General features: G+C 49.2%; 1 protein-coding gene across 1 annotated transcript in view; it reads left to right on the plus strand.

Moving 5' to 3' along the window:
- Positions 1-8,613: 8,613 nt before the first annotated feature.
- The window catches only part of cica (capicua transcriptional repressor a), a 32,339-nt gene continuing 14,863 nt past the window's right edge, over positions 8,614-26,089 (plus strand). The window contains 22 exon segments of the mRNA XM_080516096.1: positions 8,614-8,760; positions 13,127-14,304; positions 14,307-14,492; positions 14,494-14,782; positions 14,785-14,984; positions 14,986-15,058; positions 15,061-15,098; positions 15,100-15,195; positions 15,197-15,331; positions 15,333-15,399; positions 15,402-15,550; positions 15,552-15,590; positions 15,592-15,951; positions 15,953-16,033; positions 16,035-16,298; positions 16,300-16,365; positions 16,367-16,604; positions 16,607-16,797; positions 17,073-17,349; positions 22,964-23,010; positions 23,012-23,096; positions 24,495-24,648. Of these exon segments, the coding sequence (XP_080372222.1) occupies positions 13,333-14,304; positions 14,307-14,492; positions 14,494-14,782; positions 14,785-14,984; positions 14,986-15,058; positions 15,061-15,098; positions 15,100-15,195; positions 15,197-15,331; positions 15,333-15,399; positions 15,402-15,550; positions 15,552-15,590; positions 15,592-15,951; positions 15,953-16,033; positions 16,035-16,298; positions 16,300-16,365; positions 16,367-16,604; positions 16,607-16,797; positions 17,073-17,349; positions 22,964-23,010; positions 23,012-23,096; positions 24,495-24,648 (4,007 nt within the window). The 5' untranslated portion in view covers positions 8,614-8,760; positions 13,127-13,332.

Here is a 26,089-nt window from a genome sequence, read left to right on the forward strand (position 1 = left end):
AAATCAAAACTCGACAGGCTCTTTGTGTGGCGGCCGCGACTGATGAGTTTAATTTATATATATATATATATATATATATAAGAAGTGTTTGACAATCGTGTTTTAAAAAGCTTTCAGGTTTGAGTCTCCTGCTGGTTTTCATGTTGGTTTTATGACATTTGAAATGTTTCTGCTCCCTCTATTTTTTTTTTTTTTTCACAACACGTTCTCTGGTAATGCTTTCAATCAGGTCCATCAGAATAAGCTGCGATCCATATTAGAAAAAAAATTTTTTTTTTTAGCCAAGTTACAAATCTTGGAACAGGAGAAAAACACCAAACTTTTATGAAATTGCAGAAAAGTTTTAGGATTCAGTGTTTTTTGGGACGCAGGTCACCTGAGAATGACGTGACGCCGACATGAGAGCTGGAAATGTAAACAAAGCCAACGTCTGCTTTTGAATCATGTTTGTAGGAGAAACTGTGTTTTTCTACACCTGGTGGAACTGAGCTGCCGACACTTCGTCCCCACACACACACACACACACACACTTCAACGCATACATACAGAGTGCAGGTTGAACCAGGCTCCTTCTGATTGGTCGGCACAGATATGCAGCTGCAGGTGTGTGTGTATGAATACACACACACGCACACACACACACTGTCCTGATTCGTGAGGCTTTGCTGTGGTTTGACTGAGAGGAAATTGAACATCACAGGTGACGAGACGAGTCACTGAGGAAATGACGTCTCAGAAAAACCTCAGAGAGAGAGAGAGAGGGAGAGGGGCGTCCCACAGTCTGTGTGTGTGTGTGTGTGTGTGTTCTAGTTACACACTAACCACAGTCTCATACCTGTTGCATAAGATATTTTTCATCAACAGACACTTTCTGCATCTGCTGGAGAAAATAGCGTAGCTGTTCCACCTGAACCCCCACCCTCCCTCCAGCTGTTCCACCTGTACCCCCACCCTCCCTCCAGCTGTTCCACCTGTATCCTCCACCCTCCCTCCAGCTGTTCCACCTGTACCCCCACCCTCCCTCCAGCTGTTCCACCTGTACCCCCACCCTCCCTCCAGCTGTTCCACCTGTATCCTCCACCCTCCCTCCAGCTGTTCCACCTGTACCCCCACCTTCCCTCCAGCTGTTCCACCTGTACCCCACCCTCCCTCCAGCTGTTCCACCTGTATCCTCGCCCCACCCTCCCAGCTGTTCCCCCTGCGCTGCCACCCTCCACCTGTTATTGCTTCAGCCTGACCTTGAGAGAAGAGCTGCCCCCCCCCACCTCCACCCCCCCCCAAAAAAACCAGGTTGATATTTCCACCTGTGCCGTTCTTATTTTTTCTGTATTGTTATTTTCAGACATTATTACTGTTACTCTTGTAATTACGATATTATTAACGTGTTTTGATTTGGTTGTTTTGGCCCCGCCTCCTCTCCGCCACGTGAGTTCATGAGTTCTGGTTCCAGTTTGCACTCGTTCAGAGGAACTCCAGTCGTCTCCAGTGCAGTTTGTCTCTCACTTCCTGTACCATTTCTTTATTCACTCACTGATTTCATCACCGTGGACGAGAGGAGGGAGGACAAAAACTATTGTTTCCATTATTTTTGATGTTGTGTATATATATATATTTTTTCTTTTTCTTTTCTTTTCTTTTTTTTGTTCCTTCCCCATTTTGGAGGATTGTGTAAGAAACGAAGCGTTGTTGGACGGGCGTCTCCTCGGTCCGCTCGTCTAAGTGTCCTTCCGCCGGACAAGACGCTCCGGTCCGAGGCTCCGCCCCTCCCCCCCTGTTCATCTTCATTTGTAATTAAACAATAATCAGGGTTCATTAAATAAAAAAAAAGGTAAAAACGGTCCCTTTGTCTTTTAATCTTTCTTTTCTTTCAGCACGTCGACCAGGAACCAGGGAACTTTTCACTTTTCACTTTTCTTCTGAGCTCTAAAGTAAAACGTCTCGTTCGCTACAAGTTCCAACATTTTTTTGCTTTGAGACTTAAAATCTTTATAAACAGAATCCTGGCGTTTCTCTCGAAGACCCACGACCAGACTGGAACTGGGGTTTTTCCCCTCGGTGAGCTAAACGGTGCGAACCTCCTTCACGTTTCACGGTATCAGTCACAAGGTTTCCTCTGACGCGTCGCAGGTGATCCTCCCGCCTCGTCTTCGGCTTTTCGTCGCCTCCTGCTCCGTCTCAGGATGTGAGTCAGTGTTGAGAGGCGGCGCAGTGGTGCAGTGGTTCGTCCTCGCGTTGGACAGACGAATTTGTCTGTTCTTGGATCTTCTAGCGGTCTAAAAATGTGCTTGAGGCTATTTTATGACACTAAATTAGCGTTTTGGGGTTTTTGTTTCAGAAAAGTTTTGCATTTACATGCAAACATTTGGAAAACGATGTCGTTTGATGCAAAAAAGTTGGTTGTTTTCCTGCTGGGCCACTAGTGGGTGCTGTTCTTTGTTTTTGTACTGTAGCCACACGTGCAGAGAACTACAAACATTAATGGCAGGTAACATTCATATTATCGTATCATATTGCCAAGTTAAGTTGCTTTGTGTCTAATCAGACGGGATTAATTTTTAAATGAAATCACATTTTAAGTCTAAAAATACAATTCAAGCGGTTTAAAATGTTTATGGTTATATTAGTAATGCATTGCATTGATAATAAATACACAATTCAAGTCGTAAAGCTCTTGTGTGCTGTTAAAAATAAAAGGAATCCTCTGACAGAAGCACAATTCTTCATCATATCATAGTAATCTGTCATATTAAGCCTTACTCTTGCTTCATTCCGGCCTAAATGACCAATAATCTACCATATCTGGTCTCTGCAGCTTCAACCCCAACGGATGGATCCATTAAAACATTTCATTTGTGCACGACAGCTGCTTTGCTTTTCAACATACACAGATTGTTAGTGCATTTGTGTATTTTCAATTATAATCTCATGTCAAATATTCCACACAAAAAAACCCAATATAAACCTGTAAACTGATACTGAACACGCAAGTTTTCGTTACTGTAGTTTGGTTGAGAGGAAAGTTCAGGCCTCCACAGGAAGACACACTATTCAATCAAATTCCTTCTTATTAATCATACATTTATAGTTTCTCAAAAGCTCTGCAGTTGTTTTCTTACATTGAGAAATTGTTTTGTCAACTTAAGTCAAAAGAAGTTTATTTTGGAAAAAAAAAGTTAAAGCTCCTTTTTTGTGTGTTTTCTGTAAAATGATCATCAAAGTTTCTTTTCCGCCTTCGTTAATCACCGGAACTTTGCCTCCCCCTACTGGCAGATCTCAGAATTACACGCAGTTCAGAGTTCTCGTGTATCAGAGCGGCTCTCGTCTGAACTCTCGCGAGAGGTAAATGTTTTCTCACCTGAACGCCCAAACCAAAGTTGATCTTTCCGGAAGCTTCTGTTGGAAAAAAATCTTCGATGTGGAAGGTTAAGGAGCGAATTTCGCCTCATGATGAACTGCAACTGTTTTAGTTCAATTCCATCCAGCAGTGAGTTTCCTTCTTCAGCCAAGAACATTTGAATGAAAATTAAAGTATTAATATTTAAAAAAAAGTTACAATACATTCAGTAATGAATGTGGTTTTATAACAGGAACATCTTACATTTGTCTCCCACAGACTGTAATTTATAAAATCTGTTTATTATTAATTAAATTCAAATTCATCACATTTTTCAAAATGTGTTTTTTCGACACAGCGACCTTTTGAAAACGGTCAAAACGATGTCGTTTTCATGTTGGGCAACTAGTCGGCACTGTCGTTTACACAACAACCGGGTTTTTGAAAAGTTGAAAACCACTTTGTTTACAAAACTCGCACTTTATTTTCCCCAACAAATTTAAAAATGCAAACTTCAGAACTATTTTTGAACCGAACGTGGTTTTATTGAAACCCAAAACCCAAAACATGAAACACTCGGTGAAGCACATTCATGCTCTTCCTCGCATCTCGTGATGATTTTACTTTTGAACTGCTATATACTGTTTCTGTGAACTCCACCGAGCGACATTTAAAATAATAATTTATTATTCGTTACAGAAGAGCCCTGATGCTCCTTCGTTAACATTCCCCACACGTCCACCGAGTCCTGGCGGGAGTTTAAAAAAAAAAAAAAAAAAGAAGAAGGAGGCTGACTGAGGGGCAGAACGGCCCCCTGCTGGGAGGGATTGTTGTGTGTCTGAAGCCCGAGGTCAGAGGTCGTGGCAAACGGAGCCGCAGACAGAAAGCAGGTCACAACAGAAGGCTAATTATCATGCATTGCTGCCGGACCCCGGCTGGGAGGCGGCGGCGGGTCGCCAGCGGACCCGTGGACCTGCAACACTTAAAACGTGGTGAGAAACATCTTCATTACAAGATCCCATGTCTCTGTGTCCACGTTGTTTGTTTTTAAAGGCCTTATTATTATTTTTTTTTGCATTAGTTTACTTCAACAACATCAACAATTTGAAACGTCGCCGCGGGAGTTTCTTGGAGGCAGGATGTCCTCGGTGACGAGGACTCGTTTATCTGCGGGAGACGAGGACGTCGGGACACTCTCATCCGACCATCTTATGAGGCAGAAGCATTTCTGTGAGGAAACCAGTGAAACGAGTTCAGGCTGAACCTTGAAACGAACCAGAGACGCATTAAAACGTCGTCACACAAGCGAAAAGGTACACACATGGTCACATGACTGCTGAGGCGCAGTGGTTTGCACCGTTCAGCTCGAGGGAAGGCCTTACCGTGGTGTCAAAAGGTCAGAACACGTCAGTGAGCCAGCAGCGCCCTCTAGTGGGCAGCTGTGATAACTGTGGTGCACACAGATAACAGGAGCCCCCCACTCCATTCATTGTTTTCTCCGTGTGTGTGTGTGTGTGTGTGTGTGTGTGTGTGTGTGTGTGTGTGTGTGTGTGTGTGTGTGTGTGTGTGTGTGTGTGTGTGTGTGTGTGTGTGTGTGTGTGTTTTTTCTCACTGATTCACAGCCTTCGCAGACAGAAATAATTTGGTCCCACCTGATTCCTGATGGTCCTCGGAGAGCTGCAGGCCGGACGTCATGTTGAATATTCAAGGTTACGTGCAAGTCTTTTTACTTTCTGACTTATGTGAAAAAAAGAAGAAGAAGAAAAACAAAAAATTGTAATGCGATAGCCACGTATGATAAATGTTTAAAAAAAACAACAGTAAAATTAGGTGATAAATTCTGCTTGACCTGGTATGATATCTACCCAATGTCTTAATCATACATATATTTACTACATTAATAATTATATAATGTATTTCAACACCTGTTATGAGTCATATATAAAATGTAGGCACTGAAATTGTCCTGTTTCCTGTTTTCTTGGATTTGTGGAGGATTAAATCACAATAAGTGCACAATTTGCAGTGTTTACCATACAGGTCATCAGTGGCTGAATAAACTGTCAAGTCAGCATGTAAATGCTGCTAATCCGACTCACGTCTGAAACTTTAAACTGAACATTGATCGCAGATGTACTTCATATTTTGTTTTACTTCTTTAACGTTTAATCTATGGCGGCAATGGAGCGCTCTTACTGCGCATGCGCTCATCTCTCCCCACCCTTCCCTCTCCCTCCCGCTCATCAACAAACATGGCGGCCCGGAAGTGGTTTGACTCGCCGTCAGTATTCTAGTTTTATCGTCCATATCAGGAGTTTCGTGGTTGAGACTCGCCCCTGAGAGGATTCGATGAGTCATGAGTCTATACTTGTGTCGCGGTTCTCTCTATTTTCTTCACGTTTATCAAGTACTCCTCTCTGCACACGTCTGGGTCGTTTCATTACCAAATCAAGCAACAGCGCCCCCCAGTGTCCCGGCATAGTAACTCCATCGTTCTCTGCCCGCTGCTGCAGTGTAAACACTCCTTTTTTCTTTTGTTTTTAACAGATGAGGTTTTGTTACAAACGTTGTCATGTACACGGTCATGTACTGTCAAGCTTTCCACTTTATTTCAGCACTTTTAGCCCCTCATTGATCCATTAATAGTGATGAATTCTTCTTCGCATTAAATAAAAACCTGAATGAAGGTGAAGCCAAACACTGTCTGCCAGAGTATAAATGCTTTATTATCCTGCCTGCATGTCCACCGCACTCCTTCTAATCTACCAAATTCAACCTGTTCACAATAAGTAAATCTTCTATTAATCAAACCACATTTACTTTTTATTCTGCAGGCCGGAGGTCGAGTGTCGTCCCCCCCCCCCCCCCCCCCCCCCCCCCTACAAACCAGAGCATTGTTCTAAAAACAAATGTGGCGCACAGCCTGCTCTGATGGCAGATGGTTATTTAAAACATTCTCCCGGTTAATGACACACATGTCTGAGCTCAACTGCACTCTCATCTCCGGTTGCATTCTTCACAGCAGGCTGTGAAATCCTCTCTACATCTCTGCAGCCTCACAATGTTGGCCAGGGTGGAGGAGATGAGTCGAGTTGGACTCATCTCCATGTGTTCTTTTTTTAAAACACACGCGCACACACACACACACACACACACACACACACACACACACACACACACACACAGACTGGACTGCGTTGGAGTGTTGGGTGGGTCAGACACAGTGCAGGGTCCCCGGAGCTGTTTAGCAGTTAAGTGGCTGTAATGCATTTAGCGTAGTTGCTGGGATTGGGGGGGTGGCGGTGGTGGGGGGGGGGGGGAGCTTAGCCACAGCTCCCTGCCTCATTCTTAGAAAGTGCTCCGAGGTGCTAATACCGGCTGGATTTATGGTGCTCATTCACAAACCGCCCCACTTCTGCAGCAGGCCTAGTCTCTCCGTCTCAGTCCCCACCTCCGTCTCAGTCCCACCTCCGTCACACACTCACCTCCGTCACACACTCGCATCTCCGGCCTGATTTAAAGCATTCGCAGAGGCTAAAATCTCGCCGCCCTGCGTCTCCCGACGAGACCAGCCGCCCCTCAACGTGCAGAATTCGCCCTACATTTCTCAACACACACTCGTCTGGAGAGCGAGACTGCGGCGTTTCACTATGGAGGGTGGAGGAGATGTCTGGATGTCTGGAGATCCCACTCACGCTACACTTACATGTGTGCGTGTCTGTGTGTGGGCGTTTTTCACACATTTATGGGTGTTACATATTATGGCTGTGAAATGTGTACAGTAAATACACGAACGCCTTGCTTGTGTAGAGGCAGTGTGCAAACTAACACCAGTGATAAACCTGTAAGTCCTCTACCTGTTGTGTGTGTGTGTGTGTGTGTGTGTGTCTGTGTGTCTGTGTGTGTGTGTGTGTGTGTGTGTGTGTGTGTGTGTGTGTGTGTGTGTGTGTGTGTGTGTGTGTGTGTGTGTGTGTGTGTGTGTGCGCTCCAGTACACGTACAGCTTATGTAACACCCAGGCATGTTAGAACTTCTCTGCACCTGCTTTGTGTGCTTTGTGTGTGCGTGTGTGTGCACGTGTGTGTGTGTGTGTGTGTGTGGTGTGTGTGTGTGTGTGTGTGTGTGTGTGTGTGTGTGTGTGTGTGTGTGTGTGTGTGTGTGTGTGTGTGTGTGTGTGTGTGCCGCAACCAGCCATCTCTCTATCATTGACCAAACTCGCCATCTGTGCCTGTAAGCTATAGAAACAGCACGTTGCACTGCTACACAGCAACCATTAGTGTCTTACGAAACCACAACGGGAACACTGCCGTGTGTGTGTGTGTGTGTGTGTGTGTGTGTGTGTGTGTGTGTGTGTTTGTGTGGTGTGTGTGTATATGGGTCACTCTCTCAGGATTTGGACTAACTCACTCACTGGGGCTTTCACTGATGGCAACAAGCACGATGACCTCACCGCAGCACGCGGTCATTGGCCTGCGGACCCCGAGCCTCTTGGCCAATCACACGCTGCTCTGTGACGTAGAGCACGGAGGGGACGTTCTGATTGGCTGCGGGGGGCGGGACTACGGCTGCTGCGTCGCTTCGCGTCTCCCTGATTGGCCGGAGACGGCGAGGCTCTGGGAGTTGTAGTTTTCTGGGGATTTTTTATTTTTTTTCGACTCCTGTTGAAACTACATTCAACCTGTGGCTTAACGTCGATCCTCGCGGGGATTCATACTGACTCTTAAATAGCACAGTCAGCAAATTACTTTTGCTGAAGCGGTTTGACGAGAGCGGGGCGAAGTTAAACGACAAGAGATTGTTTATGCGCGGATATTATATTCATCTTTCACTAAATGGCGTCACGCCGCCGCTATTAAACAGGTGTAAGCGCGCGCGGAGGCGCACACGGCCCCTCCTCCGTTTCTGTGGTTGCAGACAAATGAAGAAGGGATGAAAGGAGCATAAAGAGAGACGGGCAGACGGAGGAGGAGGAGAGGGAGCCTTCGTCCCCGTCCTGCGTGCCTGTAGGAAGTCGCAGTCAAGCCCACAGAGCGGCTCCATTGGCCGCCGCGGCCTCGCTCTCCGAACAGCTGTTCACTGTTTTCCCACACCGCGATTGGCCGGCGCGCGCCGCCACTCAAGCCCGCCTTGACGCCCGGCCCCGCCCCCTCGGCCCCTGCGCGCCATCCCATTGGCTACTGTACGCAGACGTGCCTCGCGATTGGCCGCGCCGGCTGGTTGTCAAGGCTTCGGGGCTTCATTCACCATTTTGCGACTGTAGAGTAGAATTGTCCAGGGCACTAGTTTTTTCCTCCCTCACGTCGCTTCGGCCGGAGGAGCATGAGCCGCCGCTGACTGTCCGCCTGCGGACGACTGGCCCTCCTGCCGGACGAGAGCCGGGCGGACCGAGACGCAGGAGCCCGGCGGGGGGAGCGACAGCCGCTCCCGGTGAGTAGACGAGCCTCACCAGCCGCCTTCCTGCAGCACTGCAGCGGGGCTTGTTGTGCCTCCCGAGCCGCCGGCCTGGTTCCTGTTTACCGTGGCCGTGAGCGGTTGTCATCGTCCGGGGGCCGAGCGGCGGACTGTCCCCGCGTCGGTGTCCCGCGGAGGGCGGCATCCGCTGTGTGTGTGTGTGTAAGTGTGTGTGTGAGTGTGTGTGTGTGTGTGTGAGTGTGTGTGGGGGAGAGAAAAGGGAGCGGTGCGGTTCACACACAGCTACAAAACTTTTCCACTAGAAATAAATCCAACGCCATTAACTGCCACCGGACTTCCCACAGCGATTCTCGCGTTGAAACGTGGACGAAGTCCCGGTGTGACATCCCTCCTCTTCCTCACATTTTCTTATTCTTTCTCTCTTTCTTTCTATTTTTTTTTATGAATCAACGTGGCTGTTCGCAAGGTTTTTGATGCGTATTTTGCGGCTCTCCGGGGCCTCCTCCGTGTATTGACACTTTGCGCCTCTCGTAACGCGGTTTACAACCGTGTACAAAAAAAGAAAAGAAAAAGAAAGAAAGACGGGACGTCCGCGGCCAATGCCAGCTTTTAACCCGGGCGGCTTCAAGCCGGGTCACCCGCCGACCGTCACTCCCGGACGGGACGGAACGATCCACTTTTGTGCGCAGTTTCTCCCGGGTCGTTGCCCAAAGTTGCGATGTCGCGTGCGCTCGGACAATTACGCACAAGTTTACGCTGCACGGAGGAGATTTTAGTGTTAAACGTGCGGCCGGACGCGTCGTTTCTCCCCCCCCCCCTCCACCCACCCCGTCACCACCACCACCACCGGTTCCCCGGGAGTTGCAGGATCCTCCAGCGGCCTTGCTGCGTTCAGCCGCGGCCTGGTCGCCGCACGGCCTGCTGGTGTTGTGGAGTAAAACTGGTAGTAAACTGGTACTACGAGGGCTCGACACGGTCCCACCCGGCTCACCGTCCCTCATCGGCCTTTTGTCCTTAATCAAGTTTAACAGCTGTTGTTTTTTACATTTTATTTATTTATTTATCCTGTGTGTGTGTATCGGTGTGTGTGTGTGTGTATTTATACACCCAGCGGCCCGTCCTCAGTGCAGCTCCATAGTAATCCTGTTATAAAGTTTTAAAGAGCTGCTCCTCGAATAACAAAACTTTCGACGCGTGTATCGGCCGATTACACGTCAGGGAGGTTATCTTCACGTCTCCACGTCGATTCTCGTGGGTCCACCGAGCTTATGTATGGAACTGGAAATACAACATTTATTGGACTTGGAAGAATCGTGTGTATTGTGGTTGAAACAAGGAACTTCTCTTTTCTCTATTTTTTATTTTTGTATTTCTTCATTTCAGACGTGTGCACTGATGTACCCTATATCCATATGCTCCATATACACACGTGCATCTGCATATCCTTATATAAACCCCTTGGTGATAATATGCATAATTGAATTCATATTTTATGAAAATGCATTCAGACAAACTGGATTACCGATATTCAAGTATACCAACACATACTTCATATATCTAGTTATCTTAGGCTCTTCAATAGTCACATTTTATAATTCTCTTTCTACTTCTATATACAAAAAAGACAAGGTTGACAACACACATAGACTATAATAAACTCACGTCAGTCACATTTTATTTGTACATGACGAGGCGATAATGACATAGTTCACGCTTGTTTTCCGATTTTAATTCTTGAATGGTGAAACCCGGTTTAAATGATTTCAGTGTCTATAGGTTCCCAGTAATCCACTTTAAGTTGCATCATGACACGTTTTAGTGAGCCAGCCACAGTTCCACTGTACTTTGTCTTCATAGGTGAAGTTATTATTCCTGTGTGCTATTTGCTCCTCCGCCGGGTCGTGACAGTAGGTCTGACCTGCATGTTTGATTTGGCAGCAGAGTTTCAGGCCAGATGCCCTTCCTTACGCGACCCGAGTGGTTCGGGAGGTCACGGCTTTATTCACAGATCCCCAACGGTACTCGTCGATGACGGTATTCAAACTGGGGAACTTTTGTTTGAAGTCATTATTACTAAAAATGATCGTTATTGCTTGAATTTAAAAAACAAAAAAAAGGCGAGATAGCAATTATAGTGTAATGCACATACAACAGTTTTATTATCACACAAGTGACGTGAAATGAACATTGAGTTTTAGATGACAAATAGCAATTAAACAAACGGTCACAGTAGAAAAACTCACAAGACCATATCTGCTCGCCTGCAGTTTACCACGTGTTCATCTCGGCTTCTAAAATGGAGCAAATGCTACTCTGCAAATAAAATATGATTGCACTTGTTACACTGTGCTTTATGTATACTTTATGATCGCTGAATGTGAAACACAAGAGGCACAGGTCCTACTTGAGCCGGGATACGGTGCTTCCTCGCCCCATATTTCACCGCCAGGCGCGTGCATTGCATCAGTTTTGCCTTTAAGCAGTCGTCGTACGGCCCATGACTGTGACACCAGCTGTTGTACACAGCGCACGACTGAGTAAACACATGTACGCATACCTCTATCGTGACCAAGTAGGGTCAGCTGCCAAATTATTTTATGTTTGCTGCCCTACGCTTGTCTGTCCTAAATGGGGATTTGCGTAGTGTCACAATGATGGCTATGAGCTCCCCGGCTCTCTATGCGCACTATCAACTATCACCGTGTGTGCGTGTGCGTGTGTGTGTGCGCGTGTGCGCGTGTGTGTGCGTGTGTGTGTGTGTGTGTGTGTGTGTGAGCGTGTGGCCTTGAGACAGGCTCCACTCATCTCGCAAAATGGATTTCTCTCCAGCCTTTCTGATGTGGCAGATATTAAAAGGGCTTGAATGAATGCAAGCCTTCGCAGACGAGCAGGAAAGGAGTAGACGCTTGCAGACAAGAGGAAGAAAGAGACTGGTGGGAGGACGGCGGATGTAGAGAGACGCGGACAGACAGGCGAACATGCAAGTTAACTGACAGCCAGGCAGCCGGTGACAAGTAGACATGCCTCGTGGAAGGTTGACAGACGTCAAGACAGAACATTTTGACAGTGAGTATCACTGCTGGAGTGAGAAATCCCCCCCCCCCCCCCCACCACACACACACACACACACACACACACACACACACACACACACACACACACACACACACACACACACACAAAGACGACAAAGCATCCAAGAGTTGTGTGGAGTCTCTCTCTTACATCTTTCTGGCTCCGTGTTGGAGACGAAATGAGGCAGAGCTCCACCCGAGGCGAGGCCCACACCTATCAGCCACACAGTCAACACGCCAGTCGAATGGCGACCGGCGTCGGCGAGAACGCTCCGTTTTCGCTCGCTAAATGAAAGGCCAAAGGGGTGCGAAAGTGTCCGGTGTGGAAACGGCAAATATTCTGAATGACCCTGGCGCGGCGCGGAGCTCCAGCGAGTGATCCTGGTGTGGAATAACAAGTGCTCTCAACAACTTTGCTCTCTCTCTGGGCGACGGCAGAATAAGAGGGGGCAGCAGGGAGGTGAGAGGCAAAAATGTATAAAAAAAAATCAATAGTGGAGAAAGAACGCGGGCAGGGAGCGAAAGTCTGGCAGTGGCAGAGAGATGGAGGAATGAAGTAACGGGAAGTTAGGTAAATGGGCTTCCACAGGAAATGGAGTTTGTAGGGGCGGATTGACTCCACTTTGAAATACGTAGATAAAGGTAGCCACAGAGAGGGAGAGAGAGAGAGACAGAGAGAGAGAGAGGGAGGGTTTCAGTATGTGAGCAAAGAAGGAATTCCCCCGCCTCTACTGCCCCGGCCAAGAAGTAGTGTGTGTGAGCGTGTGTGTGTGTGTGTGTGTGTGAGTGTGTGCAAAAAAGGCTTGTCTGGGCAAATTGCTGAGCACTTCTCACTATTTCCATGCTGTGTTGTAAGGCTGCATTGTGTTTACCCTACAATACGGCCTCCTGTTTTTAATATGTACCTGGTATGGATGCAGGCCTTGTGTAACGTGAGTGGAAGTTATGTAATGAATTAATGTGTAATGAAATTGTGGATGAGTCATGTTACTTACTACTCCCGTGGTGTGGTGGATGGTTTGGGAGGGAACACCTACCATGGACTGATGTTTAACTCCTCATTGTTTTGTTTTGTTATTTATTTATAGGTTGTGATCACACGCCCCTCCTCTGCTGTGCTTTCATTTTGAATTACCGTCACGCCACTTGAATATCTTCATAGAATTTCGGGTTGAACTCAGTCGGTCGCTTTTCTTACCAGTGCAACGCAATTAGTCGCTGTTGTTGTGCAGTGATTAGAGCTTGTTGCAGGCCTGAATGCGTTTGGCCACTTGACTAACCCACACTCCCGTTTGCTTCACTTTCAGAGTCTCTGGAATAAGGTGGACATGACAGGATGAGAAAACAGAGGCCCTGAAAATAAAGACAACTGAAGATAACGGACAGGAGGGGGAAGCAGATGAAAAAAAACGAGGCAGAGCAAGAGAGAGGAACGCTAAAGAGAATCCCTCGGATAAATACATACAGTTGTTGAGGGGTGGGGGGGGGAGAAAAACGCAAAGTAAATGAAAAGATGAAGCCGATAAAGAAGCAGGGCCGGCGCTCTCCTCCATCCACCCGGGCCAAAGGGGGTAAGCGGCGTGGAGGAGGAGACGCCTCGGATGGAGGAGAGAGAAGAGACTCGGATGAGAACAGAGAAAGCAGCCGATCCCCACAAAACTCCTCCTATTCATCAAATTCACACTCGGAGTCCTCTCAGGTGGAATCGCTGGTGAGAGACTCCTCGGAGGGGGAGGGTCTGCACCGAGAGAGCCTGTCGGAGTCGATTGTGATGGATTCTGGGAAGCTGTCGTCGTCCTCAGATGACAGACTGTGCAGGCCGGTGGTGAGCGGCAGCAGCCACTGTGACAGCGGCGGCAGCAGCTCGAGCAACAGCAGCACGCCGAGCGCCAACAACAGTCCGAACCCTGCCGCCAGCCGAAAAACCGCCACCTTCAAGGCCCGTGTTCCTAAGAAGAAGTATACATCTGAACACTGCTCGTCTACTACTGCTGGTAACCATAGCAACCCTGCCTCCTGCACGCCCCCTCCTCTTCCTCTGAGCGGCGGCGTCCTCAACCAGGGGTCAACGGGTCCAGGAACTGACATCAGCATCTCACATTCTGATGGCAACAGCCAGAATAGGAGCCTGATGGATGACTTCCACAACAGGACAACTGGCAGGGAGGGGCCTCAGGGATCACCAGGACCCCCCACCCTGTCACTGGGAGGGGAGAGGGAGAGGCCGGGAGCAGGTGAAGGGGGTGCAGATGCAGAGCGGATATCACCGAGTCTGCCCCGCTGCTCCTCAACGGACACCGCCAGCGAGTACTCGGCCGACCTGGAGGTGGTGGGCGACACGCACGCGCTCGCGCAGATGTCCGCTCACATGGTCCCCAGTCTCCCCGACGCACTGTCCGACGCCCTGGCCAAAGGTTTGAAGAATCAGCGCGTCTTGGCTCGCCAGCTCAAGAGAAGGAGTGACGAGGAGGGAGGGGGTGAGGAGGGAGGACTGATGGGCCGAGTTCAGACCTGGTGTTCAGGGCTGGCGTGGTCCGCAAGGTCAGCGGCGAATTCGGAAGCCTGGAGGTGCAACTGAATGGCGAAAAGACACTGTGCCGTTATCCGTATCGACACGACAGCCCCCCGGGAGTCGTGGACATTATCCTGGATGCTCCACCACCCGGTGTCCACGGAAATACCTATTGGCACTCGTGTCTGTGTGCCGTTTGGTAATGAGGAGGGTAACGAGGGCCACTGGCAGTGGTATCGAGAGGGTGTGGTGACCCGGGTGGATACACATCCCGCAGTGGCCAACCGCTACCGTGTCCTGCTGACTGAAAACAGACCGCAGTCTATGGAGGAAGAGGACGAAGGCAGAGGTGCTCCTCAGGCTGTATGGGTCTCCCGACAAACGCTCCGGCTCTTGGTACCACCGTGGGACTTGGACTTGCCTTCCGGTGGGGGACAAGAGGGAGAAGAGGGCTCAGGGATAAAGAAAGAGAGCGGGAGGAAAGGGAAGAGATAGATGTGGAGCAGGAGGTGTGTCGCTTGAGCCGGGGAATGACTCCTGGCATGGGGTCAGTGCTAGAGAGAGGGATGCTCTACCCAGGAATGGTCCCCGTCTCCTCCACATCAGTTCACATCACTTCTCCGGTAACTCCAGCTTCAGTCCTCAGTCTGGCTCCCCGGCCGAGAGTGGGAGATTGAAAAAGACCTGGAGAGAGAGAGGGACCTCCTGCAAAAACAGGAAAGAGAGGAGGGGAAAGAGAGAACAGTGTGAAGCAGCAGCAGCAACCAACAGCAGCAGCAGCAGCACCACCCATACATGCCACTTACCCCCGACGAAGACATGGAGGTGTCCCATTTCAGCATGATCCCGATGGGGGCCATCACCCTCTGGGGCCAAACCCATGACAATTCCTCAACACCGCCATATTGTTTCTAAGCCCCCACATGGCTACCTCAATCCCCACCTGTCTGTGGTGCGGGGCATTGGAATTCCCCCCACTCACCTGCCCTTGAACCCCCACCCCCCCTCCGTCCCCCGTTCTGTTGGGCCTTGACCATGCAGCAGTCATCGCCGCCCCTCAGCTCCCTCCCTCCCTCCCATCTCCTCCTCCAGCACGCCCTCCTCTCGAGTAGAGAAGGCCTCAGGGGGAGGTGCTTCAGGCGGCGGATCGGCTGGTGGCGGCGGATCCGGATCGGGCTCGACATCGTCTTCGTCACGCTCCCGGACTCCGCTGACGGCCCGCTCAGCAGAAGTACAAGAAGGGCGACGTGGTGTGCACGGCCAACAGGCATCCGCAAGAAGTTCAATGGAAAGCAGTGGAGGAGGCTGTGCTCTCGGGAGGGCTGCTCCAAAGAGTCCCAGCGGAGAGGATACTGCTCCAGACACCTCTCCATGAGGACCAAGGAGATGGAAGCCAGTGGGGGCGGCCGTGAAAGGGGGGGAGCCAGCAGCACGGGGACCCTGACGCCCTCTGACCTCCGGCTGAGCGGCGGCAGGGCCAGCTCGGAGTTCGACTGGGACGAGACGTCCCGGGAAAGCAGCGAGGCCAGCAGCCGCGGGGGAGACTCTCGGCCTCGCCTGGTCCTGCCGTCGCTGCTGCCGCAGGATCTCTCTCGCTTCGATTTTGACGAGTGCGAGGCAGGCGACGATGCTGGTGTCCCTGGGGGGCTCTCGTTCCGGCACGCCATCATTCTCCCCCATCTCTAACCAGTCGCCTTTCTCCCCCCACCCCTTCGCCATCGCCCTCTCCTCTCTTTGGCTTCCGCCCTGCTAATTTCAGCCCCATTACTGCTCCGTCTCCACTTACCCCGCGGCGCCCCCGGCAACTCAGTGGCACCAAGATGGGCACGGCGGGTGCCGAGAGGGAGCGTCACCTGTCGGGCATCGTGCCCACTTTTCCTACCAATCTTACATTCACGGTCCCTATGAGCCCGAGTAAGAGAAAGCTCGACTCTCACCCGCCCCCCCCACTGCCTGCAGTCCAGGACTAATCAGACCAAACCCGACCAGCAGCAGCTGGTGAGCATCGGCGGTGGGCTGGTGGGCGACCCCAGCACTGGGCCACAACCCTGCTGCCTTCAGAGTTCTCTCCCCTCAGAGTCAGCCCACAACCCCATCCTCGCTGTCCTTCTCCCGCCCTCGCAGCGCCACCAGCAGGCCCCCGTCCTCCGCCGCCTCCACGCCTCCACCCATGCTCGTCTCCCCCCACGCCCCCTTCACCTCTCTACCCCAGGATCCTTCCCCGCGCCGCATCGTGCCTCTCCGCGACTCCCCCGTCATCGTCCGCAACCCCGACGTCCTCTGGCCAAGTTCTCGGACGGCCCGTTGGGCAGGAGAGAGAGGAGCCGGTCGAGGGAGCACAGCCAGCCACAGCACGCCGCCCTGCAGGCCTGCAGGCTCCCCGTTCCCATCAACGGGGCCACCACCAACGGAGCGGTTCTCCTACGTAACCCCACATCCACGCTCGTCCTCGTCACCTCCAGTTCGGTAAGGAATCATCTGTTGTCATGAGTATCTTGCAATTATACATCGTATTGATCGATGTACGGTAATGTAACTTCGTGTTGTTCAGGTCAGAATTTGTGGAAGATTACTCTTTTTTTTTTGCATAATCAAATATACTTCTTCATAACCCGCTGGGGTGATTTGGCGCAATAAATAGTTTTTACTTAGTACTTTACAGTGGATATCTTTTTATATGGAACCAAACAACCCAATTCAACTGCAAAATTTCAAATGCTATTTCACTGTGTCTTGCGCAGTCCCTGACTCCAGCCACGGCGGGCCACGCCGCCCTCTCCAGCTCCTCCACTCCCGGGTCCATGTCGGCCTCGCTCGGCTCGGTCTTGTCCTCGTCCGGTTCCGGGGGCAGGGAGAGGGAGAGAAAACCGGAGGGGCACCTGGACGCCTCCGGAGGGGCGCTGCCGCAGCCGGTGGCCTGTCACCCCACGCCGACGGCCCTGCTGCCGCTCATACTGCCGGCCGAGTCGCCCCACCCGGCTCCACGCAAGCAAATCATCATGGGACGCCCGGGGACAGGTAGGGACCTTCGCCGAACCAACCAAAGCGAGGCAGTGCAAGCTGTCTTATCCACCCCAGTACTCGTTCTCCCCACACTCATTATCTCCCTCGGGGTTACGGCGCTTTAACTGTGACTCGTGTACACCTCGCTATTGTTTGCTCACAACTCCCCAAAAAATATTGTTCAATTTCCTTGCTGAAGTTTTCAGAATTAAGATGATGATTTTCCACTGCTTTGGGCTGCATACAGAGAACTCGCTTGTTTTCCAACAAACGCTGTTTGTTTTGCCGACTGCACACATGAAAAACAGTCACTTTATGAAATCAGCTGCAGTGGACGAGATGGGGGTGAGGTCATTGCTCTTCGAGCGTTTTATGTTAAACAAAAAAAAACAAAAAAAAACGAGGACTCGCAGATGAAGTTCTTGGAATTTATTGAATATTCAAACTCAAACCCGCCTCAGGCCTCACGTGTAGATCTTGCTTTGTTTTTGGGAAACGCAGTGTGATCACCGTTTTGCGGGTTATTCGAGTTGACAGCGAACAGAAGCGACAATCCAACAGCTTGGTGGGATGGAAGAAAATTGGACGGTGAGAAGTAGAGGCGTTCGGGGTTTATCATATACGGCGCGCTTGTTTCCATGCCAACTTCTTGTTATCACGCTCCGAGCTCGCTCGCTCGCGACTTTTACTTTAAATGTATGAATAACAAGAAGACGGCTTTCAGTTTCAGTGCATGATTCCCCCCCCCGTTGTGGTCTTTAAATCTGAAGCTTGTACGTGTTGCAGGACTTTGTCTTTGGTTTCATGGTTGATACAGACATGTGAGGTAGATATATGGGGCTTATATGTGTCTGCAGGGAACAAATACGCGGTATAATAATTGTGGTTTGAAGTCAGAACACGAAATTAGCCGGTTCACCTCTGGATTCCTGATGTGAGTATTTCACTGCGTAAGGATCTGACTGGGTCGGGACGATAAATATGACTTTTTAAATGTGAAACGTTATTTCCGAGGTGTGAATACCAAACGCTCGGATATATATCAGCCGCTCAGGCAACCACCCAGACATACTGCTCGCTGTGTGTAATCTGTGACTCAGTGTGTGTAGTGTCAGAGCTATCGAGAGTGCTTGTGTGTGAGTGCTCAGGGGGGGTGTCGCCCTTTGTGTGTGTTTGAGTGTGTGTGAGAGACAGAGAGAGAGAGAGAGGGAGAGGGAGAGAGAGACAGTGCGATCAAGGGTGTTTCACTAAACTAAAAGGGCGAGAATATTGACATGTCTAGACATGTAAGACGAAGCTGAGAACAAGCGAGCAGAGTGCAACAAGGACATTCATGGCTTCGCCGTCTCTCTCACACACACACACACACGTACGGTTATTTTCCCGTACCCTACAGGAACATTACATTGATTTATTTTCTACAGGAAACCTTCAGCCTTAACTGTTTCTCATTTAACTTTTTTTTTTTTTTTTTTATCAAAGTCAAGTCTCACTTCGTTTGTCCTGTCTCTTGTCTTCCTCCGACGTCGTTCCGACGTCGTTAACTTCAAGATTGTTCCCACGGCAGCGTCTGTTTTCATTGGTCAGTGTGCATTATCAAGTTGATATCCCCGCCAATATATAGAAAGAGAAAGCCACACACACACACACACACACACACACACACACACACACACACCACACACACACACACACACTGGTGTTCCAGACAATCAACAACCTCAGACGGGGCGTTAAGGGCAAGTCCGGCGTGATGTGAATGTGTTTCATTGCTCTCAGCAGTAAAGAGGAGTAATCGTATTGCTGGCGCGTTGTCATGGATACGCCGCTTCCGACCGGTAGAATTAGTGCAGTAAAGCGTTCAGGCCTGAGCTGATTACCGGCGCTCGCCTTTTCTTTTCCCCCGTCAGCCTCTCGCGACCCTCCAGCGGCGCCCGCTAACAGCCACCTGCCTCTGCGGCGTAACAACCCCCCCCCCCCCCCCCCCACCCCTCGCCATACATTTTTAAAAACACCTCGAGTCACAGCGAGCCCAGAAACAAACACGCAGGCAGAAGGCGGCGCGCCCCACGGCTGAGTTCGCTCCTAAATATAGCCCGGCTCCAGCGCCGCTGCATTAACATCACAAGTTTCATTACGGCACCATTGGAGTACATCTGCAACCTTCAGCGGCGGAGAAGGAGGGATCAGGGCCCTTCCAGAGCTCAGGTCGCAGGAGGGGCTATTAGAGAACTCTGTGGGGTGCCGACGTCTGCAGTTATGTCGGGTTTTTTTCCTGCTTTATCTGCGCCGCCTCGCCCCCCCCCCCCCGTCACTCTCTGCACTCCCGAGTAAACCAATGGAGACGCAGTAGGAACTCCTCGCCTCTCCGGGTCGTCAGCAGGTCCTTCAACACTTCACATTCTCTCACACTTGTTTATTTGGAGAGCTAAATGTTGGGTCAGCTTGCCTCCAGGCCATCTCTTCTTTCATGAACAGTGATTTTCCAGCTCACCTGGGGGGGGGGGGGCATAAGGAAGTGCACTTCAGGAGGCGGCACCATCAAGAGAAATACATGTAAAAAAAAATAATAGTAATATGGATTTTTATTACCATATTTTATTCATTAAAAAGAAAAATGTGTTGCAAAAGCTTCTTCGAACCACAAACTCTTACAACCAGGTTCATCTTGTGTTTGTAGATTTGTGGATCATGAAGTTTGATGCTCCACCGCCACAGTGTTTTCTTTTACAAAGGAAATGAGAACTAACAAGTGTCTTCGAAGGACACCGCTATAGCAAGCTATATTTACTGGAAAAATAAATAAATAAATAAAAATCTGATTTTTTAATGGTAAATATATTAATGTAAGTAAGGCAGGAAAAAGTTCCGCCAGTTTACGATCAAATGGTGCTGCACGGTGAAAACTGAAGGTTTTGAAGCTGCGACGAGTGTTTTGGCCGCCTGATGGTGTGACTCAAATACAAAGTTGTGTTTTACTGTCATGAACCTACAAGTCATCTCTTTCAAAAATGTGGCACTTCAATGCATTTGAAAGCCTTCGAGTAACAGCTGAGGCTCCATTACGCATTATTTATACCTCTCACACACACACACACACACACACACACACACACACACGCACACACAGACACACACTCACAGTCCTTTAGCAATCAGTACATTGAATTCAGCATTTTTATTGTTAATTTGAAAAGAAAAAGTTCAGTTTTCAACAGAAAACGATTAAATGAGTCTGAACTGGAGGAAATCTTGTGTTGTCTTTGAAGAACAATCAAAACTTTATAGCTTTTAAAACCCTCCACATATTGCAGACAGACCAAATTAGTATAAAATCAAGCACCCAGTGGTGTGACAACGTGTGAATGAGTGCCTTTAAGCTGGAGCTCCTCATGCAAACATCGGTGCGACCTGTAAGCAGCGAGCAGTGCAAAGGTCCCGGCGCAGTGATAACATGCATGTGACGGCGAGAACCGGCGTTCCAGCGAGTCCACGAGCAGCTGCAGTGCGTCCAGGAGCGTTCTCCAGCAGGATCTGGACCTCCACTCCAGCTTCACTATATATAGGCCGTTTTAAATACTTTATTATAAGATTATTAATGGCGACGGGGAAACTGGTCATTTCAGCGCTGCGGCACTGGGATTGAGCTCACGGTCCGGGCTGGACCTCAGCCGGGAGGAGCTCGGTGCTCAAAATGTTTATAGCTCGGCCTCATGGGGCGGTAATCTTTATCACAGAGAGAAATATTTAACTCTTTCACTGGCCGTGACTTGTGACGACATGAACGTACCGTTCTCACCGTCATTGTGTGGATTATTCAAGTTGTCCTCACGCGTATCAGCTGATAAATACGTCGTCCTGTTCCATACAGAATGAACTGCCGGCTGCGCGAAACGCCAAAATACTACTACGGGGAATCAGACCGGTTGTATTTGCGTTTTTCCTCCGTCACGTTGAACCGGTTTCTGCTGGTTCACCATGAGCACACATGCTTTTATTCACACTGAGAGGAAAAAACAAGGCACCATCTGGGATCTCTGGTGTTTTTGCCATGAGCGTGTGATGCGGCTCATCGTTTTTTTTTTTTTTGCTCCCCGCTACATTTATTTACCTCAAAATTACAAAAGACTACATTTATTTACCTCAAAATTACAAAAGACTTTTCCAGTTTCCTTCATGATGTCAAAGAAGCTCCATGAGCTGCTACACTAGTGGCCGATATCATTTCCCAACGTGACTTCCTGGTGTTTTTCCAGGAAGGCGTTTGTGACGTCGTGGAGACTCCGGGCTACATTTTGCAAGCGTTTAGTATAATTATTACATATTGCTGGTTCAGTGTGTCTCTGTCCAGTTCCTCCTACATTTTGAAACTTACACTGGAAAAAAAAAGTAATTCTCAGTAATTTCCACAAACACAAGCATGATTTGTTGAGTTAATGTGATTTAATCACGTCACACGTTTCCGTCAATTCATATTAAGTCGATCGAATCACATTTATTCACGCTATCGGAACAACTTGTATTAGAATGAACCATTCAGCAACAAGAAACTCAATATGCTCATGTTACTCCAACATATTTCTGATATGTAAACTGAAAAACTGCATAGTTCTTAAAGACTGACCTTCTAAAAGCGGACAAGTAAAGTTATGGTCAGTTCAACGAGCCGGGATCTTTCAACAATAATCTTTATTATTGTTCCTGCCTTTTATATGTGAAATTCCCAACGTCTGAGACGGGAGCGTTCCGAAATCACACTAGGAAAAAGTATTGAGTGAGCTCAAGTTTGTTTTTTTGGATCTCTCTCTCTCTCTCGCTCTCTCTCTCTCTCTCTCTCTCTCTCTCTCTCTCGCTCTCTCTCTCGCTCTCTCTCTCTCTCTCCTCTCTCTCCTCTCTCTCTCTCTCTCTCTCTCTCTCGCTCTCTCTCTCGCTCTCTCTCTCTCTCTCTCTCTCTCTCTCGCTCTCTCTCTCTCTCACTGGGAACTTCCCATTACCTCAGCCAACAGCTGTGTTACTCTTGCTTCCGGGAAATGGGAACTTTACCACTTCCCAGTTACTCGTGAATGCACTGTTACACACGGAGGACAAACAAATTGTGTGTGCGTGTGTGTGTGTGTGTGTGTGTGTGTGTGTGTGTGTGTGTGTGTGTGTGTGTGTGTGTGTGTGTGTGTGTGTGTGTGTGTGTGTGTCAGAGGTTGTTGTACAAGTGGCCACACAGAGTGTCTTTGTACTCTGCTGTCTTGCCGGAGCCGCCCGGCGGGCGGCGGCGGCGGCGTGACACTCGTGCGGCGAGCGTTCTGGAGCCTCCGTGGCGTAAACAACAATAATTCCCGTCGTCGACGCCACGTGACCTTTCAACATCCCAGAATCGCCCCGGAGGGCGGCGTCCTCACACCGCAAGCGTACGTGGACGTGGTTTTCCCCGAGCCGAGGTGGTTTTCCGTGTAGTTTTTTTTTTTTTTTTGCGTAAGTGCTTGAGCTGGCTGACAGTCACACAGGCCTTCACATGCTGCCAGAGGGCAGAACGCTGCCTTCTGTCTGCAGCTCGCGATACTGGGAGAGATAAACATGATGACATTTCACTTTTTTCTTTTTTTTTCACTCTCCCTCTCTCCTTCCCTTCCCACAGTTTGGACCAACGTGGAGCCTCGCTCGGTGCCCGTGTTTCCCTGGCACTTCGCTCGTCCCTTTCCTGGAGCCCAGCCAATCAGGAGCGGCCGCCCAGCCTGCCGACGGCCAGCAGCTTGTCAATCAGAGTAAAGGTAAAAATGATCCCCCCACCCCGGATCCTCCACCCTCCGGACGTGACATCACGAATTTCCTCCCCCAGTGTCTGGAACGACTTATATAAACAATATAACGAGTGTGTGTGTGTGTGGGGGGGGGGGGGGGGGGGTGTCCGGGGCCGCGTTCACGACTGACGGCTGCCAAAACACTCGAGAACAAACCGGCGGCCGGGCCGGTGTTTCCCAAAACTGTCGCAACAGAATTGCAAATGGCAACAGTTGGTGTTCACACCAATTTAATTCCAGCAACATTGTTGATCACACCACCGCTGACATGGCGGCGAAGTGTGTTCATCCACTGAATCCGGCTGGTTCGGACAGTCGGGGAGCGAAAAAGCAAATTAGAAGACGCGGTGTTCGTCTCGCTCGTGTGTGAATGGCTGAATGTGAATGACATTATAAGGGACACTATAAGGGAGGAGGCTGCTAAATGCAGTAGATAAACAAACAAATAAAAAACGACCACATGATGAGCATGCAAACTGTAAAGAACAGCCCCTTAATCCCAACTCGGACCAGGGACTTTCTTGTTCTGAGGCAAGAGAATTATTAACCTCTCCACCTCTTTTCCTGTTGGGACCGACGTGTGTCAGGTCTTCATATACAGCCTGCAACCATTTTCCATTCGTTCAGTTTCCATTATATTAATTTCTGAAAGTCTTGAGAGTTTTTAATCCTCAGTTTATTCATGTTTTAATGATCATTCTTTCCCCCCCCCCCCCAAAAAAAAACAAACAATCGTCACAAGGAAGAAAGCATGCTGGGAATCTTTCCCTCATCCACACAGATCTCAGGTCTTTTTAATGTCAAAAGGCGTTTCAGCTGCTCCCTGGTGTGGTCGCACATCCTGATCCGCACGCTTGACTTGACTCGAGTGAGGATTTCATAACGTTTGCATGTTGTTAAAGATGTTTGTAAAAGATACCCAGTTTTTGGTATTTTTCCATCTGCTTTAAAAAAAAAAAGAAAAGATGGCTGCTCAGTATTAGTGGAAGGATTAAAATGAATCTCCGATCAGCCAGTTTGACTCGATGCTACAATGAGCCGTGTGACCAAAATAAACACGAGGAGAAAAAAAAAACAGCTTTATAATGAAGATTTAGAGATGAAAAGCTTCACAGATTTAACCACTAAACCCTCCTCTTTTCTCAGCGTCTTTGTCCTCGGTAGATTCTACCATGTTAGACTGTATTCAGAGCTCGTCTCGCCTCCCACAGCGAGTTGGCCACGGCGCCGGCCGGCGACACGCCGCACGCCGAGTCGCCTCGTGTTCACACATCCGGCGTCGTTACCGACGTCCACGGAGACTTTCACTGACCGCCACCAAAAACCTTCTTCTCGTTTGTTTTTGTTTTTTTTCGTCTGTTTTTCCAGAGCCTCGCTGTGGCGTGGCGCTGGTGAGCGATGGCCGCGCCGGCCCCCCGGACCTGGAGAGGGGCTCGCCGTCGTGCCCTCCCCCGACCAATGACAATCCTCCTGCGGAAAGGGGCGGGGCAGACAGCGAGACGGAGAGCGACACGGACGACCCGTAAGTACAAAGTGTCCAAATGTGGAGAAAAAAAACAGTCGAAAGAAAAGGCGGAATTTAAATTCCAGCGAGGAGGGCTGCGTCGACCACGTGGTGAAACGAGGCTCAGGCAGGCAGCCGGACAACTGTTGATCCAGTTCGCCGCTTGTTTACACGCCAGCGGAGCAATTTATAGCCGCCTGCTGTTCGCACGCGGAGCCACTGACGTGAAACCGTGGTAAACTTTTATGTGCTCGCTTTTTTAGTTTGTTCGGCCTCTCCGTCTGCTCAGATGTAAAGTTTCGAGTCTCGTCTAGAACCGTCGTGATGTTTTATAGCTAAAGTAAAATGTATATGCGTATATAGAAGTCGGGACAAGCGGGGACTCCAAATGGTGTCGACTCATTTCAAGCAAAACGCTTCTTACATTATGTTGACTTCCTCTGTGCAGCTCTGGCTATGAGTCATTAGAGAGCAGGTAGTAACTGTAGTTCATGTTAAAATGCAGTTTGAAGATGCTGCTTCAAACTGGCTGCTTATAAAAAAAAAACAACAAAAAAAGAACTCTCAAGGATGTCACACTCCAAACAGGTGCACTGAATTCCACCTCTGCAAGCACGATCCAGAAGAAACACACAACTCCGTGTGTGTGTGTGTGTGTGTGTCTGGGTTATTGCTCTTTCAGAGTGACTCAGACAGGCTGTCTGGCTGCCAGTGTGGTTATGAATGTTTCAGGGTCACTCGCTTCACAAAAGGCCGTCGCCAAGCGAAAAGAAACGCATCGGCGGCACCTCAACGCCGCCGCCGATTACACGGGTTATCAGGCAGGCAATCTTTAACGGCAGTGAAATAAATTAAAATAGACGCCGTTGACAGGATGTGGGCTCTGCTTTTTCTGCCCTTTTTCTTCCCCATCAGCCGGTTTATATTCAGACACACTTCTTAATTAATTTGCATTCTTTCTCTATTCATTTTATAACGCAAACAAAAACGTGCCTCACATGAACACATCCACGATATGAAAATAAGAAAAAAAAAACACATCCGACTGAATAGCAGGCGAACTCACTCACACTGTGGAGTTTTTTTTTTTTTCGGTTTTTCTTTCCCTTATTGACGCAGTGATTGTCGTCTTTCGTCCGCGATACCGGCTGGACATCTACCGATGTTTGAAAACTTCTCCACACGGAGCGGAACCCGGGTCAGCAGGAAGAATGCAATTTGGCGGCCGTAGAAACAGCCGCTTCCGTTGGAATCAACTGGATAAATACTGCGTGCTTATCAGACTCGGAGGGCAGCGGCGGCGGAACAGATAGAATAAACTGCAGCCAGTAAATGAAAGAAAATGAGGAACGGAAAGCACAACGATGTGGCTGCTGTTCTCACACACGAGAGGTTTCAGAACACAATGATCCTTTTTATATTGTTAATTACAGGACGGCGTGTTTGCATGTGTTGAAAA

Source organism: Blennius ocellaris (genome assembly GCF_963422515.1).
Source record: "Blennius ocellaris genome assembly, chromosome: 20".
NCBI classification, from domain to species: Eukaryota; Metazoa; Chordata; class Actinopteri; order Blenniiformes; family Blenniidae; genus Blennius; species Blennius ocellaris.